Genomic DNA, 17,625 nt, shown 5'->3' on the forward strand with positions numbered 1-17,625 from the left:
ATCTATACCTACAGCATCATGTGTTTCCTGTAGGTGCATCTATACCTACAGCATCATGTGTTTCCTGTAGGTGCATCTACACCTACAGCATCATGTGTTTCCTGTAGGTGCATCTATACCTACAGCATCATGTGTTTCCTGTAGGTGCATCTATACCTACAGCATCATGTGTTTCCTGTAGGTGCCTCTATACTTACAGCATCATGTGTTTCCTGTAGGTGCCTCTATACCTACAGCATCATGTGTTTCCTGTAGGTGCCTCTATACCTACAGCATCATGTGTGTCCTGTAGGTGCCTCTATACCTACCTCATCATGTGTTTCCTGTAGGTGCCTCTATACCTACAGCATCATGTGTTTCCTGTAGGTGCATCTATACCTACAGCATCATGTGTTTCCTCAGACGTTGCTTATTGTCATAGATGCACAGATCACAGCCTGCCCTGGGGCCATGATGCTGGACGAGGCTCAGACAACACAGAGATGTTTCAGACGCTTTATGCATTCATCTCAGCTGGCTCTGGTCTGAAGTGCCAAACCACCATTCAGTTCAACATCTATCTTGTCGAGAGAAAAAGCTATTATAGGGTTTTAGGCAGTAAAAGAACATCACACAGACAAAATGAAGGAATAGGCCAGTTTCGACCAAAATAATCATTTTGTTCTCATGTAGGAGCAAGAGGAAATAAAAGATGAAAAATGTAGACACATAAGGAACACACATTTTCACACTTTCTTATAGATACAGTCGGTCTGTGTGGGAACGCCCACAAAATGTTACTACGTCTGGCGCGTGAAACAACTACTGGGCGGACTTCTCATCAAACTTGGTGGAAGTGTTCTGCCTGGAACAAGAGATACAATTTTGGCACGGCTCCGATCCGATGCAGGTCAAGGAAGGGGGCGGAGCTAGGGAAAAGGGCCCATAAATATGGCTAGGAAGGTCGTAGAGAGTTGAGATTCGAGGGGTGGGTAGGGGGGAGTGTGGGTGGTGGGAGGAGACATGGTCAGGAAGGAGGCGGAGCTAGGGAATAGGGGGCGTAGCTAGGGATAAGAACGTCGTGGAGAGTCTGTGTTCGAGGAGGGGGTCCCTACTAAGACAGATGGGGAAATAATCATAAAAAAGCTTTTGCTTTTGCTTAGGCGATGTTTAAGCCTACTTGGAACTGTTTTTCTTATCAAATGAGACAGTGGGAATTTAGGAGAGTCAGAAGATGGAAACGGAAACGTGGATGGCAAAGCAAAACAGTATCCAGCGGTGGGTTCTTCAGGCAGGTGGATTACCTCCAACAGGACATGATGTTCCACTCCTCCAACAGATGGAGGGAGAGATGGAGGGAGAGAGACACAGGAGGAGAGAGGGAGAGAGACACAGGAGGAGAGAGTCGAGAGAGACACAGGAGGAGAGAGGGAGAGAGACACAGGAGGAGAGAGACACAGGAAGAGAGAGAGACACAGGAGGAGAGAGGGAGAGAGACACAGGAAGAGAGAGAGAGAGAGACACAGGAGGAGAGAGGGAGAGAGACACAGGAGGAGAGAGAGAGAGAGAGAGACACGGGAGGAGAGAGGGAGAGAGACACAGGAAGAGAGAGAGAGAGAGACACAGGAGGAGAGAGGGAGAGAGACACAGGAAGAGAGAGAGACACAGGAGGAGAGAGGGAGAGAGACACAGGAGGAGAGAGGGAGAGAGACACAGGAGGAGAGAGGGAGAGAGACACAGGAAGAGAGAGAGAGAGACACACAGGAGGAGAGAGGGAGAGAGACACAGGAAGAGAGAGAGACACAGGAGGAGAGAGGGAGAGAGACACAGGAGGAGAGAGGGAGAGAGACACAGGAGGAGAGAGGGAGAGAGACACAGGAGGAGAGAGGGAGAGAGACACAGGAGGAGAGAGGGAGAGAGACACAGGAGGAGAGAGAGAGAGAGAGACACAGGAGGAGAGAGGGAGAGAGACACAGGAAGAGAGAAGAGAGAGAGAGACACAGGAGGAGAGAGGGAGAGAGACACAGGAGGAGAGAGAGAGAGAGACACAGGAGGAGAGAGGGAGAGAGACACAGGAGGAGAGAGGGAGAGAGACACAGGAGGAGAGAGGGAGAGAGACACAGGAGGAGAGAGGGAGAGAGACACAGGAGGAGAGAGGGAGAGAGACACAGGAAGAGAGAAGAGAGAGAGAGACACAGGAGGAGAGAGGGAGAGAGACACAGGAGGAGAGAGAGAGAGAGACACAGGAGGAGAGAGAGAGAGAGACACAGGAGGAGAGAGGGAGAGAGACACAGGAGGAGAGAGAGAGATCTGAAGGAGTTGGGCTGAAAACTGAACAACAGGAGAGAATTTTTAAGCTCATTGGCATGGCACACTAGAAACACACATACACACACACACACACACACACACACACACACACACACACACACACACACGGCCCACTGCCTGAGAAATAAGCCTCTTTTGCAGATAACAGATGGAAATAACAATTTTAGCAGTGCTATCTCATGTGGCTAATTGGCACCTTACTCAGTCCATTGTGCTGAGGGAATTCTGAAGTTCTTCTGAACTTTAAAATTACATAGCAAGGGGGGGGGGGGAAGATCTTAAAGATTCCCTGAGTGAACGATGAAAAGATGATAATTAAGATGATGAAGTTGCTAAGAGGATTTTTCTATTCTATTCCCCCTTGCCAAGTGTAAGGGTCTTGATAATAATAACTTTATGTACGACATTTAGTTGGGTGTTTTTAGGGTGAATTTTAGCTATTGAGGTGGTCGTTTGAGTTTGAGCATTTGTCTGAGGGGAAAAATGTAATTGTCTAACACTAATGAAGAATTACAGAGAACAATAGCAAATTCTGGTGCTACAATTACAGCAACCTTAATTTAGTCTTCCATTTAAAATTGCCACATGTCTAAGCAGCATGAGCGAAATTTATGGTTTTCCAGAAATGTCTGGAAATTGGTCGGACTCTGAGACAAGGCTATACTAGCCAGCTGAGTGGATGATAGTTGGAGAAACTTGGCATCTGGTCATTTTTCTAAAACAATAATTTGTGGCGTCATGAACCTTAAACGCAACATTTAGCCTCGCCTGACGCATCCGGGACCGGCATGTCATGTGTGAACCTAGTCTACATTGACATTGTATGAATAGTGTGAGTAGGAGAAACACTGTTGTTAACATAGCAATCTCACAGGTTGGAAAAGGGCTTAAAACAACAACTTGGTTAAGGTTAGGGTAAGGTTTGGCTCATGGTTCGAGAAGAAAAGCTTTGACAAGAAGAACCCATCTTGACCTGAGCTGGGGCATGAGGCAGAACCTCCTTGGTATAAGCCTAACTAACCCCCTCGACCACAACAACAACTTTCTGTCACACTATTTCAATGTCAAAGTACCTGCATTGTTCTGTAAGTCTCCTTCTAGTCTCTTTCTAATCTCTTGTCTCTTTGACATCATGGGAAAGCGTCTGTTTTCCTACATTTGCATTTCAAGACCTCGTGGTCATTTCGTGGCCACATTTTGGCTGATGAGGCTTGTTGGACAGACTCAAGGTGGACAGGACTGATGAGGCTTGTTGGACAGACTCGAGGTGGACAGGACTGATGAGGCTTGTTGGACAGACTCGAGGTGGACAGGACTGATGAGGCTTGTTGGACAGACTCGAGGTGGACAGGACTGATGAGGCTTGTTGGACAGACTCAAGGTGGACAGGACTGATGAGGCTTGTTGGACAGACTCAAGGTGGACAGGACTGATAAGGCTTGTTGGACAGACTCGAGGTGGACAGGACTGATGAGGCTTGTTGGACAGACTCAAGGTGGACAGGACTGATGAGGCTTGTTGGACAGACTCGAGGTGGACAGGACTGATGAGGCTTGTTGGACAGACTCGAGGTGGACAGGACTGATGAGGCTTGTTGGACAGACTCAAGGTGGACAGGACTGATGAGGCTTGTTGGACAGACTCAAGGTGGACAGGACTGATAAGGCTTGTTGGACAGACTCGAGGTGGACAGGACTGATGAGGCTTGTTGGACAGACTCAAGGTGGACAGGACTGATGAGGCTTGTTGGACAGACTCGAGGTGGACAGGACTGATGAGGCTTGTTGGACAGACTCGAGGTGGACAGGACTGATGAGGCTTGTTGGACAGACTCATGGTGGACAGGACTGATGAGGCTTGTTGGACAGACTCAAGGTGGACAGGACTGATGAGGCTTGTTGGACAGACTTGAGGTGGACAGGACTGGGAGGCTTGTTGGACAGACTCGAGGTGGACAGGACTGATAAGGCTTGTTGGACAGACTCATGGTGGACAGGACTGAGGTAGGAAACTTGGACAAAGTTGCCTTACCACAATGTCAGTGTCAGAGAGACATGCTTTGGTTTCTGCATGCGTTGCTCCCCTGAGATACAAGAAGTGGTTCATAGCTCCCTCAAGTGGTCGATTAATAACTAACACTGCGAGGAGTGACCTTTCCTCTGTGTGTGTGTGTGTGTGTGTGTGTGTGTGTGTGTGTGTGTGTGTGTTTGCGCGCCTGTGTGTGTGTGCGCGCCTGTGTGTGTGTGTGTGCCTGTGTGTGTGTGTGTGTGTGTGTGTGTGTGTGTGTGTGTGTGTGTGTGTGCAAAGACGTATGTGGGCATGAATGTCTGTGAATCATCAAAGGACTCTCTCATGCATAATCAAGTTCATGCTTTCTGAACTTGTTCGAATGCGACAGCAGCAAATCCGTTAGCAAATGACTCAGGCTGTTTGTAGCTAAAAGCCTGTTATCTGCCTCTCAACTGTAAGGTTGGATTAAAGGGAGCATCAGTTCTATACTGTTCTGTCTTCTTAATAAATCCCCTCCTACCAGCTACAGAGGAGGACACCATTATACAGTGTGAGAGGCCGCTCCAAAAAGTTCCACAGACGCTTTCATGTTGAATGTGTTGTTTCTCTGCTTTGAACTTCAAATGCATTTCCTTTATCTCGTGCCCTCATTTCCTCTTACTTCCTTTCTTTCTATCTGCTCTCTACTTTGCTTTTCTTGTCCCCTTTTCTTTCCTCTGCTTTTGTCTCCTATTTCCTCTCCTCTCTCCTCCTCCCCTCTCCTCTCCTCTCTCCTCCTCTCTCTCTCCTCCTCTCCTCTCCTCTCCTCCTCTCTCTCCTCTCCTCCTCTCCTCTCCTCTCTCCTCCTCTCCTCTCCTCCTCTCCTCTCCTCTGCTCTCCTCCTCTCCTCTCCTCTCCTCTGCTCTCCTCCTCTCCTCTCCTCCTCTCCTCCTCTGCTCTCCTCCTCTCCTCCTCTCCTCTCCCCTCGTCTCCTCTCCTCTCCCCTCCTCTGCTCTCCCCTCTCCTCCTCTCCCCTCCTCCTCTCCTCTCCTCTCCTCTCCCCTCCTCTCCTCCCCTCCTCCTCTCCTCTCCCCTCCTCTGCTCTCCCCTCTCCTCCTCTCCTCTCCTCTCCCCTCCTCCTCTCCCCTCCTCTCGTCCCCTCCTCCCTCCTCCTCTCCTCTCCCCTCCTCTGCTCTCCCCTCCTCTCCTCTCTCCCCTCCTCTGATCTCCCCTCCCCTCCTCTCCTCTTCTCTCATCTCCTCCCTTCTCTTCCCCTTTCCTCCCCTCTCCTCTGCTCTCCCCTCCTCTCCTCTCATTTCTCCTCTGCTCTCCCCTCCTCTCGTTTCTCCTCCCCTCTCCTGTTCCTCTCCTCTCCTCTTGTCTCCCCTCTCCTCTCTCCTCCTCTGATCACCCCTCTCGTCTCCTGCCCTCTCCCCTCCTCTTCTCTCCTCTCCTCTTGTCTCCCCTCTCCTCCCCTCCTCTCCTTGAGTCCTGCACTCTTACCTCTCCCTTACTCGTTTCTTCTCTCCTCTCTTCCTGTGTCCTTTCCTCCTCTTCTACTCAGGTCCATTTGGTAACTTTGAGTGCAGTTGGTATCTTTTACCATCCTTATCACCTCGCCAGTTACAACCTTCTCTGTCTCTTCCGGTGCTATGTAATACTGTAATACCGATCATGAATGGAAATGTCACCATTGTTCTCACCAAGACACCATTAAAAGTTTCCGTCAAATTGCAAATAGATGTTAGGACCCTTGTAAAATAATTAACGGGCGTATTAAGTTTTAAGAGTCGGCATCGTTCCTTTTATGAAAGGTACCTCTCTCTCCTTCTGTCTAGACAAATTAGCATGTTCCACAAAGCTGGAGGGCTATGTAAGAGTTTTCTTTGAATTGAAGCTATTGAAGGTGATCCTTTTTGTTTGATCGTTTGTCTGAGGGGAAAAATGAAATTGACTAACGCTAATTACGAATTACAGAGAGCCATCAAATTACTTTGAAGCCACAATTACAGCAAAGTTAATTTAGTCTTGCATTTAAAAGGACCATCCCTTTGGTCTATCAATTTGTTGTCACTTTTTCTTTTGCTGTTTTTCTCCTGTTGTGATGCGTCTCCCTCTAACATCATGTCTCTGTGTCCCTGTTTTGATCCCCTCCAGCTGCCCCCAGTACTGATGATGTGGCGCTGTACGTGGGCATCGTCATCGCGGTGATCATGTGCCTGGTCATCTCTGTCATCGTGGCGCTCTTTGTTTACCGCAAGACACACCGGGACTTTGACTCGGACATCATCGACACCTCAGCGCTGAACGGAGGCTTCCAGTCTGTTAATATCAAAACGGCCAGATCAGGTGAGCACACAGGTGGAACATCAGTTTGGATAGCTAAGTCGACAGTTGATATGGTTTGCCCTTCTTGTACTGTAGGTCCATGCAGCTCTCTGTCTCTCTCTCTCAAATTCAAATTCAAATTCAAATGAGCTTTATTGGCATGACAAGTTACAAGCTCGTATTGCCAAAGCAGTACAGAAAGTTAGTACTTTGGCTTTAAAAAAGGGGTCTCTCTCTCTCTCTCTCTCTCTCTCTCTCTCTCTCTCTCTCTCTCTCTCTCTCTCTCGCCCTCTCTCTGTCTCTCCCTCTCTCTCTCTCTCTCTCTCGCTCTCCTTCCAGCTGAAACTGTACTAGACAACCTGTACCTGCCCCATCCACTGATGTTTGATCTTTGATGCTGATTCTATCAGTGTGTCTCTGTACTTTGACACTGGCTGTCCATCTCCCCCGGCTCTAATCTCTGTCTCTACTAGAGACCACTCTCTTCCATCAATGAGTATCTCTCTCTCTCTCTCCCTTTCTCTCTCTATCCTCTCTCTCCATCTGAACATTCAAGTGACTCACATTTCTTGCTTATCAGCACCTCTCTCTCTCTCTCTCTCTCTCTCTCTCTCTCTCTCTCTCTCTGTGTCTGTCTGTCTCTCTCCCTCCCGTCACAGTGACTCCTACTGTAGGCAGACCCTCCCTGTTTGTCTCTCTGGTAAAGTGGAGCCATATTTCACTCTCTCCTGTCTGTACTGTCATCTCTCTCAGGCTATAGGAAATGGATGAGGGGGCCAGATGCAGCGTGCATAAACACACACACACACACACACACACACACACTTACATACACTACACTCATGCATGTGCACACACACGCAAACAGACAGTAGACTAGTTGAACAGTAATATGTCTACATGCAGGAAGTCTCTATTAATGATTGAATGATTGTGAACTGCTGATCAGATCAGATCCTTCTGTTTGTACACTGATACCGGAAATGCCATTATTGGGTTGGGAATCTGTATTGGTATCAGTCTGGTTTCCGTCCATAGACGCCATAAAGTTCTGGATTTGCTGTAAGGATTTGTATCTGTTGAAAACATAACTACGGACCTACAGTCAGATTGTGGGTGGAGATTAACATTCAAATCATGGTCTATAGTCTACAGTCAAAAAGAAAAGTGGGGTCAGAGAGGATGGAATGCAATTTGGTAGACTCGTAGCGAGCATAAGAGCGATATTGTGTGTGACTGTGTGTGTGTGTGTGTGCCCGTGTGTGTGTGTGTGTGTGTGTGTGCCCGTGTGTGTGCGTGTGCGCGTGTGTGTGTGTGTGCGTGTGCGTGCATACGGCCATGTGTCTTTGCATGAGTGAGGACTGGGTGACATTTCATCAGTGTAACATTAGGATGCTTGTCACTCCGTGTTGAGGGACCATCTCCGATTACTATTAATGAAGAATGATGTCCCTGCATCTCTCTCTCCCTCTCTCTCCCTCTCTCTCCCTCTCCCTCTTCTCTATACCTGTCCATTTGAGCTTGTCTCTTCATTTTGTTCTATTCCTCTCGAGTCTCCCTATTTCTCTCCTCATCCTCTACCCCTCCATCCCTCCATCTCTCTCTCTCTCTCTATCCTCTCTCTCTCACTGGCTTTCTGTTAGTTGTTAATTAAATTTCAGCGGGGATGGTTTGGCAGGAATACCCACTGGCTTTAAGAGTAAACAGCCTGATGATAGAGAGAGGAAGAGAGTGACAGGTGATAGAGAGAGGAAGAGAGTGACAGCTGGTAGAGAGAGGAAGAGAGTGACAGCTGGTAGAGAGAGGAAGAGAGTGACAGCTGGTAGAGAGCGGAAGAGAGTGACAGCTGATAGAGAGAGGAAGAGAGTGACAGCTGGTAGAGAGAGGAAGAGAGTGACAGCTGGTAGAGAGAGGAAGAGAGTGACAGCTGATAGAGAGAGGAAGAGAGTGACAGCTGGTAGAGAGAGGAAGAGAGTGACAGCTGATAGAGAGAGGAAGAGAGTGACAGCTGGTAGAGAGAGGAAGAGAGTGACAGCTGATAGAGAGAGGAAGAGAGTGACAGCTGATAGAGAGAGGAAGAGAGTGACAGCTGATAGAGAGAGGAAGAGAGTGACAGCTGATAGAGAGAGGAAGAGAGTGACAGCTGATAGAGAGAGGAAGAGAGTGACAGCTGATAGAGAGAGGAAGAGAGTGACAGCTGATAGAGAGGAAGAGAGTGACGCTGATAGAGAGAGGAAGTGACAGCTGATAGAGAGAGGAAGTGACAGCTGATAGAGAAGAAGAGAGTGACAGCTGGTAGAGCGAGGAAGAGAGTGACAGCTGGTAGAGAGAGGAAGAGAGTGACAGGTGATAGAGGAAGAGAGTGACAGGTGATAGAAAGAGGAAGAGACAGGTGATAGAGAGAGGAAGAGAGTGACAGGTGATAGAGGAAGAGAGTGACAGGTGATAGAAAGAGGAAGAGAGTGACAGGTGATAGAGAGGAAGAGAGTGACAAGTGATAGAAAGAGGAAGAGACAGGTGATAGAGAGAGGAAGAGAGTGGCAGCTGATAGAGGAAGAGACAGGTGATAGAAAGAGGAAGAGAGTGACAGCTGATAGAGGAAGAGACAGGTGATAGATGGGGGTGCTAATGAGGGATGGGTACATTAAAATGGATGGGATCACGGGGAGGCAAGGAGAGGATTTCAGACCTTGTGCCTGTGAGAACAAACGTGAAAACATGTCTGCACAGTACATGTACTTTTTCTGATTTCCAAACCCAATTAAATCCTGGATATTTGAGTGAGCAGGAGAAAACATGATCTACATTGACATATGTAGAACTACTTTTTTGTTGACCCTTTAATAGGCTAACACGTGTTCACATAAGACATATTGTGACAAGTGACTGAGCTTGTACTCTTAGTGCATGTGGAACAAATTTGCTATGAGCAATATGGGCAACGCAACTTCAATGTTAGCCATGTAGCTACTGTAGGATATGTGTATAGCACTGTTAAATCTATTGTGATTACATTACAATGAATGGCACTATAGCCTCTGTAGCCTCTCTGAGCTGTGCTTTTTTCTTCCAGTATTTTTTATTTACCTTGTCTGCTACTTTGCATGCTCATCTTTCCAAGCCAACCACGAAGAAATGACAGCAAATGATCTGGCAATCAGAACATAAACCAAATTAAAACGAAAACCCAGTGAGCTTTGAGCATTACATCTAGATTTACAACAAAAGATCAGTGTTGTGATTGCAAAAATGAAGGCATGATTGAGAATTTCCAGCTAAAAGAGTCTTTGTTCGAATTAATAATTCCAACCAAAACAAGTTCAGCTGTATTTACTCCTGCAGTCCTGGGAGCGATCAGAGAAGGAAGTGAATGAAATCCAGTTGAAGTTAGTCGCAGTTCTTTAGGTAACAATAAATGTAGCAATAAAACTCAGCGGTGTGACATGCACATTGATTAGCATGATGCTACACTAATTAGCAATCAGCATGTTCTCTGGAGGTGCCCCATGGCTTCCACTAACCTTTCCATGATGAGCAGAGCAGGGAGAATGAGAATCGCAGCATGACTTACCTCTCCACCCCCACTTAGCTACATCATTCCCAGGTGTGTGTGTGTGTGTGTGTGTGTGTGTGTGTGTGTGTGTGTGTGTGTGTGTGTGTGTGTGTATACATGCGTGCATGCGTGTGTGTGTGTGTGTGTGGTATACAGTGTGCACACTTACTTACTGACTTGTCTAGTTATGTGTGTTATTATAAATGGTGCAACTGTGTATGTGTTTGCTTGCAGAACATGAACATATAAGGCATAGCCGTGGGATATGCTGCACCGCGTGATCATGATAGACAGGCGTTAACATGATTAGCATTAGCACACATCAGCTGTGACAACTCAAGGGCAAACGTTCTGAACATAGTGACATGAGAGACAGACACATATTAAACACAGTCTGTAATTAGCAGAATCCACATGCGTTAGCCGCAAGGTAATACAGTATGTGACAGGGCATACCGCTGTGTGTGGTATTAATGTAGATTAGTCTGCAAGGTCAGTCTCTAATCTCAGTTCAAAATAAATAAATAAGGAAAACAGGCACATTGAATTGAAATTGAAGTGTGACATGTTGAGCATTTCAAAATAGATATAGAGAGATGACATGATTCAAGTATGACAGCTTCTAATATATATATTTTTATTTGCATAGCACATTTCATTCATTAATATGCAATGCACTGCACTTTACATCACAAATAAAAGTGCACAGATAAAACAAAATAGATACAGATAAAAGATTAAAGACAACAACAACACAAGAAGAGAAAAAGAGATTGACGTTTAAACAGAACAGAAAGGCTAAAGCCCCCAGAATAAATAAATGAATAAATCAAAACTGATTTAAGAAGATTAAATAAATACATACATACAAAAATACGAATAGCATACTGTACATACAAGCATATCAGATAGAAATTGTAATACATAATAACTAATCATTATTGTATTATTTGGGCAAAATCAGAGTTTCTTATTTGTTTCTGTAACACTGTCTCTGTCGAGATGAAGTCTACGCATCTCTCTTAAAATCTATATTCTTTCTTTCTCAATGCAGCAGCCATGACCAGTCCTTGATCCAGCACATGCCCCTATGTACATATACCACAAGACCCAGTTCACTTCTCAGCAAGCGCTCTCCTTTCCCTTCGCCTTTGTCCCTCTCACTGATTTTCTGACATCTTCTTCGCCTCTGACCTATACACCATGCAGGCACATACAGGGTTGCTGTTTATGCTGTTTATGAAATAACATTAGCCTTTCTTCTCCTTCGACATCTCTGAAACATAACCCCCTCTCTGATCTAGCTGGAAATGTGACAGTTGTTTGTTCCCTATCCCCTCTTGTCTGTAGCTGATCTTCTGACAGCTCCTCCTGACTTGACCAACGCTGCAGCCATGTATCGCGGTCCTGTGTACGCCCTCCATGACGTATCCGACAAAATCCCCATGACCAACTCTCCTCTCTTGGACCCTCTGCCCAACCTGAAGATCAAAGTCTACAACTCGTCCGGTCTGGTCACACCGCAGGACGACCTAGGAGGGGACTTCACATCCAAGCTGTCTCCTAAGGTAATATAAGGGACTTCACATCAAAGCTTTCTCCTAAGGTAATATAAGGACTTCACATCTAAGCTGTCTCCTAAGGTAATATAAGGGACTTCACATCGAAGCTGTCTCCTAAGGTAATATAAGGGACTTCACATCAAAGCTTTCTCCTAAGGTAATATAAGGACTTCACATCTAAGCTGTCTCCTAAGGTAATATAAGGACTTCACATCGAAGCTGTCTCCTAAGGTAATATAAGGGACTTCACATCGAAGCTGTCTCCTAAGGTAATATAAGGGACTTCACATCAAAGCTTTCTCCTAAGGTAATATAAGGACTTCACATCTAAGCTGTCTCCTAAGGTAATATAAGGACTTCACATCCAAGCTGTCTCCTAAGGTAATATAAGGACTTCACATCCAAGCTGTCTCCTAAGGTAATATAAGGACTTCACATCTAAGCTGTCTCCTAAGGTAATATAAGGACTTCACATCCAAGCTGTCTCCTAAGGTAATATAAGGACTTCACATCCAAGCTGTCTCCTAAGGTAATATAAGGACTTCACATCCAAGCTGTCTCCTAAGGTAATATAAGGACTTCACATCCAAGCTGTCTCCTAAGGTAATATAAGGACTTCACATCCAAGCTGTCTCCTAAGGTAATATAAGGGACTTCACATCCAAGCTGTCTCCTAAGGTAATATAAGGACTTCACATCCAAGCTGTCTCCTAAGGTAATATAAGGGACTTCACATCCAAGCTGTCTCCTAAGGTAATATAAGGACTTCACATCCAAGCTGTCTCCTAAGGTAATATAAGGACTTCACATCCAAGCTGTCTCCTAAGGTAATATAAGGACTTCACATCCAAGCTGTCTCCTAAGGTAATATAAGGACTTCACATCCAAGCTGTCTCCTAAGGTAATATAAGGACTTCACATCGAAGCTGTCTCCTAAGGTAATATAAGGGACTTCACATCGAAGCTGTCTCCTAAGGTAATATAAGGACTTCACATCGAAGCTGTCTCCTAAGGTAATATAAGGACTTCACATCCAAGCTGTCTCCTAAGGTAATATAAGGACTTCACATCGAAGCTGTCTCCTAAGGTAATATAAGGGACTTCACATCGAAGCTGTCTCCTAAGGTAATATAAGGACTTCACATCGAAGCTGTCTCCTAAGGTAATATAAGGACTTCACATCCAAGCTGTCTCCTAAGGTAATATAAGGACTTCACATCGAAGCTGTCTCCTAAGGTAATATAAGGGACTTCACATCGAAGCTGTCTCCTAAGGTAATATAAGGACTTCACATCCAAGCTGTCTCCTAAGGTAATATAAGGACTTCACATCGAAGCTGTCTCCTAAGGTAATATAAGGGACTTCACATCGAAGCTGTCTCCTAAGGTAATATAAGGACTTCACATCGAAGCTGTCTCCTAAGGTAATATAAGGGACTTCACATCGAAGCTGTCTCCTAAGGTAATATAAGGACTTCACATCTAAGCTGTCTCCTAAGGTAATATAAGGACTTCACATCTAAGCTGTCTCCTAAGGTAATATAAGGACTTCACATCCAAGCTGTCTCCTAAGGTAATATAAGGACTTCACATCCAAGCTGTCTCCTAAGGTAATATAAGGACTTCACATCCAAGCTGTCTCCTAAGGTAATATAAGGGACTTCACATCTAAGCTGTCTCCTAAGGTAATATAAGGACTTCACATCTAAGCTGTCTCCTAAGGTAATATAAGGACTTCACATCTAAGCTGTCTCCTAAGGTAATATAAGGACTTCACATCAAAGCTGTCTCCTAAGGTAATATAAGGACTTCACATCTAAGCTGTCTCCTAAGGTAATATAAGGACTTCACATCTAAGCTGTCTCCTAAGGTAATATAAGGACTTCACATCTAAGCTGTCTCCTAAGGTAATATAAGGACTTCACATCTAAGCTGTCTCCTAAGGTAATATAAGGCCATATGTGTCCCTTGTTCAATGACGGTACTGTATATCCTGCAGTCCAATGACAAAATAGTCAAGTCGAGTTAAAGGAACACTCCGCCCATTTTCAACCAGCTTTGTATCATTAGAACATCAGTAGTATATCAGAAAACTGTAAACTGTTTTGAAGTCTGTCATTTAATTTGACAGTTATTGAGTGTTAAAGTGTGGACCAGTGACATCACTGGTCCACACTAACTCAAATGAATAACTCACTAACTCAAATCAACTCTCAATAACTGTCAAACTAGATGAATTGATGAATAGTTTGACAGTTATTGAGAGTTGATTTGAGTTATTAATTTGAGTTAGTGTGGACCAGTGATGTCACTGGTCCACACTTTAACACTCAATAACTGTCAAATGAAATGACAGACTTCAAAACCGTTTACAGTTTTCTGATATACTACTGATGTTCTAATGATACAAAGCTGGTTGAAAATGGGCGGAGTGTTCCTTTAAGTGAAGTTTATTTGCATGACGTTAGCCATAATTCACAAGCATGTCTGAGAGGGCTTTACAGAGAATGTGTCAAGCTAGGTCTAGCCAAGAACTATCAATAAACAGACTTGAACAATCTTATATTGGAAAGGGAGAGAGAGGGGGAGGGGAGGAGAGAGAGAGAAGAGAGAACAGAACAAACTGGGCTGGGCGATAGGGTTGAAATCAATATCACGATAATCATAAGGGTTCTTCTTGATATCAATATACATTACATCACAATACGGTTCATGTAAGCAAATAAAGTAGGAAATTAAATAGAGGGGAGACTTTACTTTTTAAATGATGGTAGAAGCCCAGTGCCTTGCATCCTGCATTAGCACGCTATGTTTGTCCATAATGTTTGTCCCTCTTGGAGTGAATTATACTGCAGAAGCATTGTTGACAGCATTAAAACATGCCACTTCTCAATCACATCAATACAAACACCATCAGTATACACCCACTTTCCTCCTTCTGCCCTGCCATGTGTCAGAGTGGCTATCTATCCTGAGGCAGTATGAGTATCCTGTGCTGAACCTGATGGATCTGGGCTCTACAAATCACTTCCACTATTTGATTTGACTGCATGTCTTTTTTGCACCTGCATGCTGTACAAACATGCGTACAAATGACTATCAACCTTATTTGATGTGGATATAAACGGGTTCATTTTGCAACCTCTACACGTACCTACACTCTGTGACCTCTGTAGGTCACATTTCACCACGGACATCTAAGAAGATGCAATGTAAAGCACGTCATAATGTATCTTGTCCCACGTACCCTAAGGGGGTGTTATTGGACTATGGTAATTCCATCCTCGTCTCGCTGTCAGCTAGCTTTGCCCTGTGGCAGCACTCCCAGGCAGATGCTAACAGTTAGCTTCCCTGAATTTCAATCCCCTTGTATGACTGCCAAGCAAACGTAAAAAATTCAAACATATCTTGCTGAACACAGTAAAATCCTGGTGGCAAAAACAGCCTGAGGTTAGGATCAACAGAATCGCCCCGAGTGAAATGTTGTAGAATCTCTCTTCCCTTTCACTGTTTTCCTCTACTCTGCCAAAAGAAATGAATAGCGTGAACCTTCACAGCCACCTCTGATATCAACAGAATACACCTATTGAATGCACGCTTGTTCTCCAACCCACACTACACCTCCTCCCTCTGGGTGTAGGTTCACAGTGCATGCATGTACTCCCTCTGGGTGTAGGTGTAGTGTGGGTGTAGGTGTAGGTCCACAGTGCATGCATGTACTCCCTCTGGGTGTAGGTGTAGTGTGGGTGTAGGTGTAGGTCCACAGTGCATGCATGCAAGGAAAACAAGGAAGAAGGAAAGAAAAAGAAAAAAGTTGAGCTTCTGTGATGGAATTAGACTTCAAGCTGATCCAATCTCTGCTGAACCACGAACCTTCATTTTCCTGCACCATGGCCAATTCACTCTGTTATACTATAACAGTTATAGCATAAACGCTTACATACAGTACCTGCTATTGCTGCACTGTTGAGTTACTGTATCTTGTGGTTGCTAGGTAACCCAGTCTCTACTGGACAACAGCGATACCATGAACTTCCGCAGCCAGAGCTTGGCGCGAACACGAGACCCGTCCTGCACTGCTCACGGATCCTTCAACAACCAGGGAGGACACCTCATCGTACCCAACTCTGGTAAATGTACTGTTCTGCACACGTGTCTGTCAATAATAACCATGTCGCAGCCGGAACAGTAATGTGCCATCTACTTTTTACATTTGGACCTTGTCAACATCAAAATGTGTGTGGGCGGGAGGGGCGGGGACACCATAAGGTGTCCTATTCCACCCACTGTCCATTCAGTAAGCAGAGAAAACACCTTGTAGTGCCATACTGCACAGTCATACTAAGCCATACTGCACAGTCATACTAAGCCTACACAAAGCTGCTTCGGGATGTTCTTCTCAAGCTAGATACAAAATAAATAATAAAAACTTCTGGTAGACTCATAAGTCAGGCGTTGAAAGCTGTGGGCAGGGAAAAGAATGAATAATGAAACATGCTGATAGAAAGCAGCTCTCAGAAGCTGTAAAACATAAGTTAACACAATTCACTCGATCATATATTTTTACGAGAAAAGTTTTACATGGTCTGCCTTTAATGATTGATGATTTAATGATTATTCAATCATTAATCACTCATAATAACTCATAATGCTTTTCCCATTCAATAACTCAGTTGTCTGTGGTGAAATTAATACATCTTATGCTGAAATTCTCTCTCTCTCTCTCCACCCCCCCCCCCCCCCCCCCCCCCCAGGTGTGAGCTTATTGGTTCCAGCGGGAGCTGTTCCTCAGGGTCGAGTGTATGAGATGTATGTGACTGTGCACAGGAAGGACAGCTTGAGGTAAGTTCATCTCTCTCTCTCTTTCTCTCTCTCTCTCTTTCTCTCTCTCTCTTCCTCTAGCTCTCCCCTCTCTCTCTCTCTCTCTCTCTCACTCTTTCTCTCTCTCTCTCTCTCTCTTCCTCTAGCTCTCCCCTCTCTCTCTCTCTCTCTCTCAGGGTTGCTGTCTGTCTGCCCCTCTCTGCATCTCTCTCCCTTTCTCTCTCCCTTCCTTTCTGTCTTTTCCTTTCTTGGTTTTTCTCTGGGTCACCCCCCACCCCTCCCCCCTGAGGGGAGCAGCTTCTCTGGGTTGTTTGTAAGGCTCACCCCCCACCCCTCCCCCCTGAGGGGAGCAGCTTCTCTGGGTTGTTTGTAAGGCTCACCCCCCACCCCTCCACCCTGAGGGGAGCAGCTTCTCTGGGTTGTTTGGAAGGCTGCAGGGAGAAGGTTTCACAGTATGACAGGAGCTCAGTATGCACAGCGAGGGAGGAATCCCTATGATTTACACTGTGATTCTCTCCATGCACATCCTCTTTTCAGTCAGCACCGATCAATTACTACCTCGGGAATCCTATATTAATGCCAGGGTTAAAACTCCTACCTTAGCAGAGTCGAGACGATTACAAGTAATTAAATCAAAAGTAATAAGTCATCTGTAATGTAATCCACTGAGATAAGAATTTTTGTAAACTTTGTTACTTTGCGATTGTAGGAAAAGACAGTCAGGACCGGTATTTTATTCCATGACACGATCCAACCTAATTCCTTAGAATATGCGGTTAAACAATACAAATTTAGAAATTCAAATTTGATTAAAACGTAGACTCAATATCACCTATTATTTTAAAATGCATGTGAAACTTCTACTGACCATAATCTCACAAACTAAAGGATGGTTTCCCTCCCCTGTTTTTGAAAGCATATGCAATCTGATTACTCACAGCAACTGTAACAGATTAGTGGCCTTTTGTGGGTTTCTGTAATCCTGTTGCTCTAATTCTTTACTCCCAAGCCCTGTGCATGAGGGGGCTACTGTACAGCTTTCTGTCAACACACGAGGGAGAAG

At 45.2% G+C, this 17,625-nt stretch overlaps 1 protein-coding gene across 1 annotated transcript in view; it reads left to right on the plus strand.

Annotated features, from left to right (window-relative positions):
• The window catches only part of LOC310783877 (netrin receptor UNC5C-like), a 386,712-nt gene that overhangs the window by 344,394 nt on the left and 24,693 nt on the right, over positions 1-17,625 (plus strand). The window contains exons 8-11 of the mRNA XM_083644778.1: positions 6,457-6,648; positions 11,531-11,748; positions 15,736-15,871; positions 16,496-16,583. Of these exons, the coding sequence (XP_083500904.1) occupies positions 6,457-6,648; positions 11,531-11,748; positions 15,736-15,871; positions 16,496-16,583 (634 nt within the window). The remainder of the gene's footprint in view (positions 1-6,456; positions 6,649-11,530; positions 11,749-15,735; positions 15,872-16,495; positions 16,584-17,625) is intronic.

Source organism: Poromitra crassiceps, assembly GCF_964638095.1.
Source record: "Poromitra crassiceps genome assembly, chromosome: 10".
Classification (NCBI taxonomy): Eukaryota; Metazoa; Chordata; class Actinopteri; order Beryciformes; family Melamphaidae; genus Poromitra; species Poromitra crassiceps.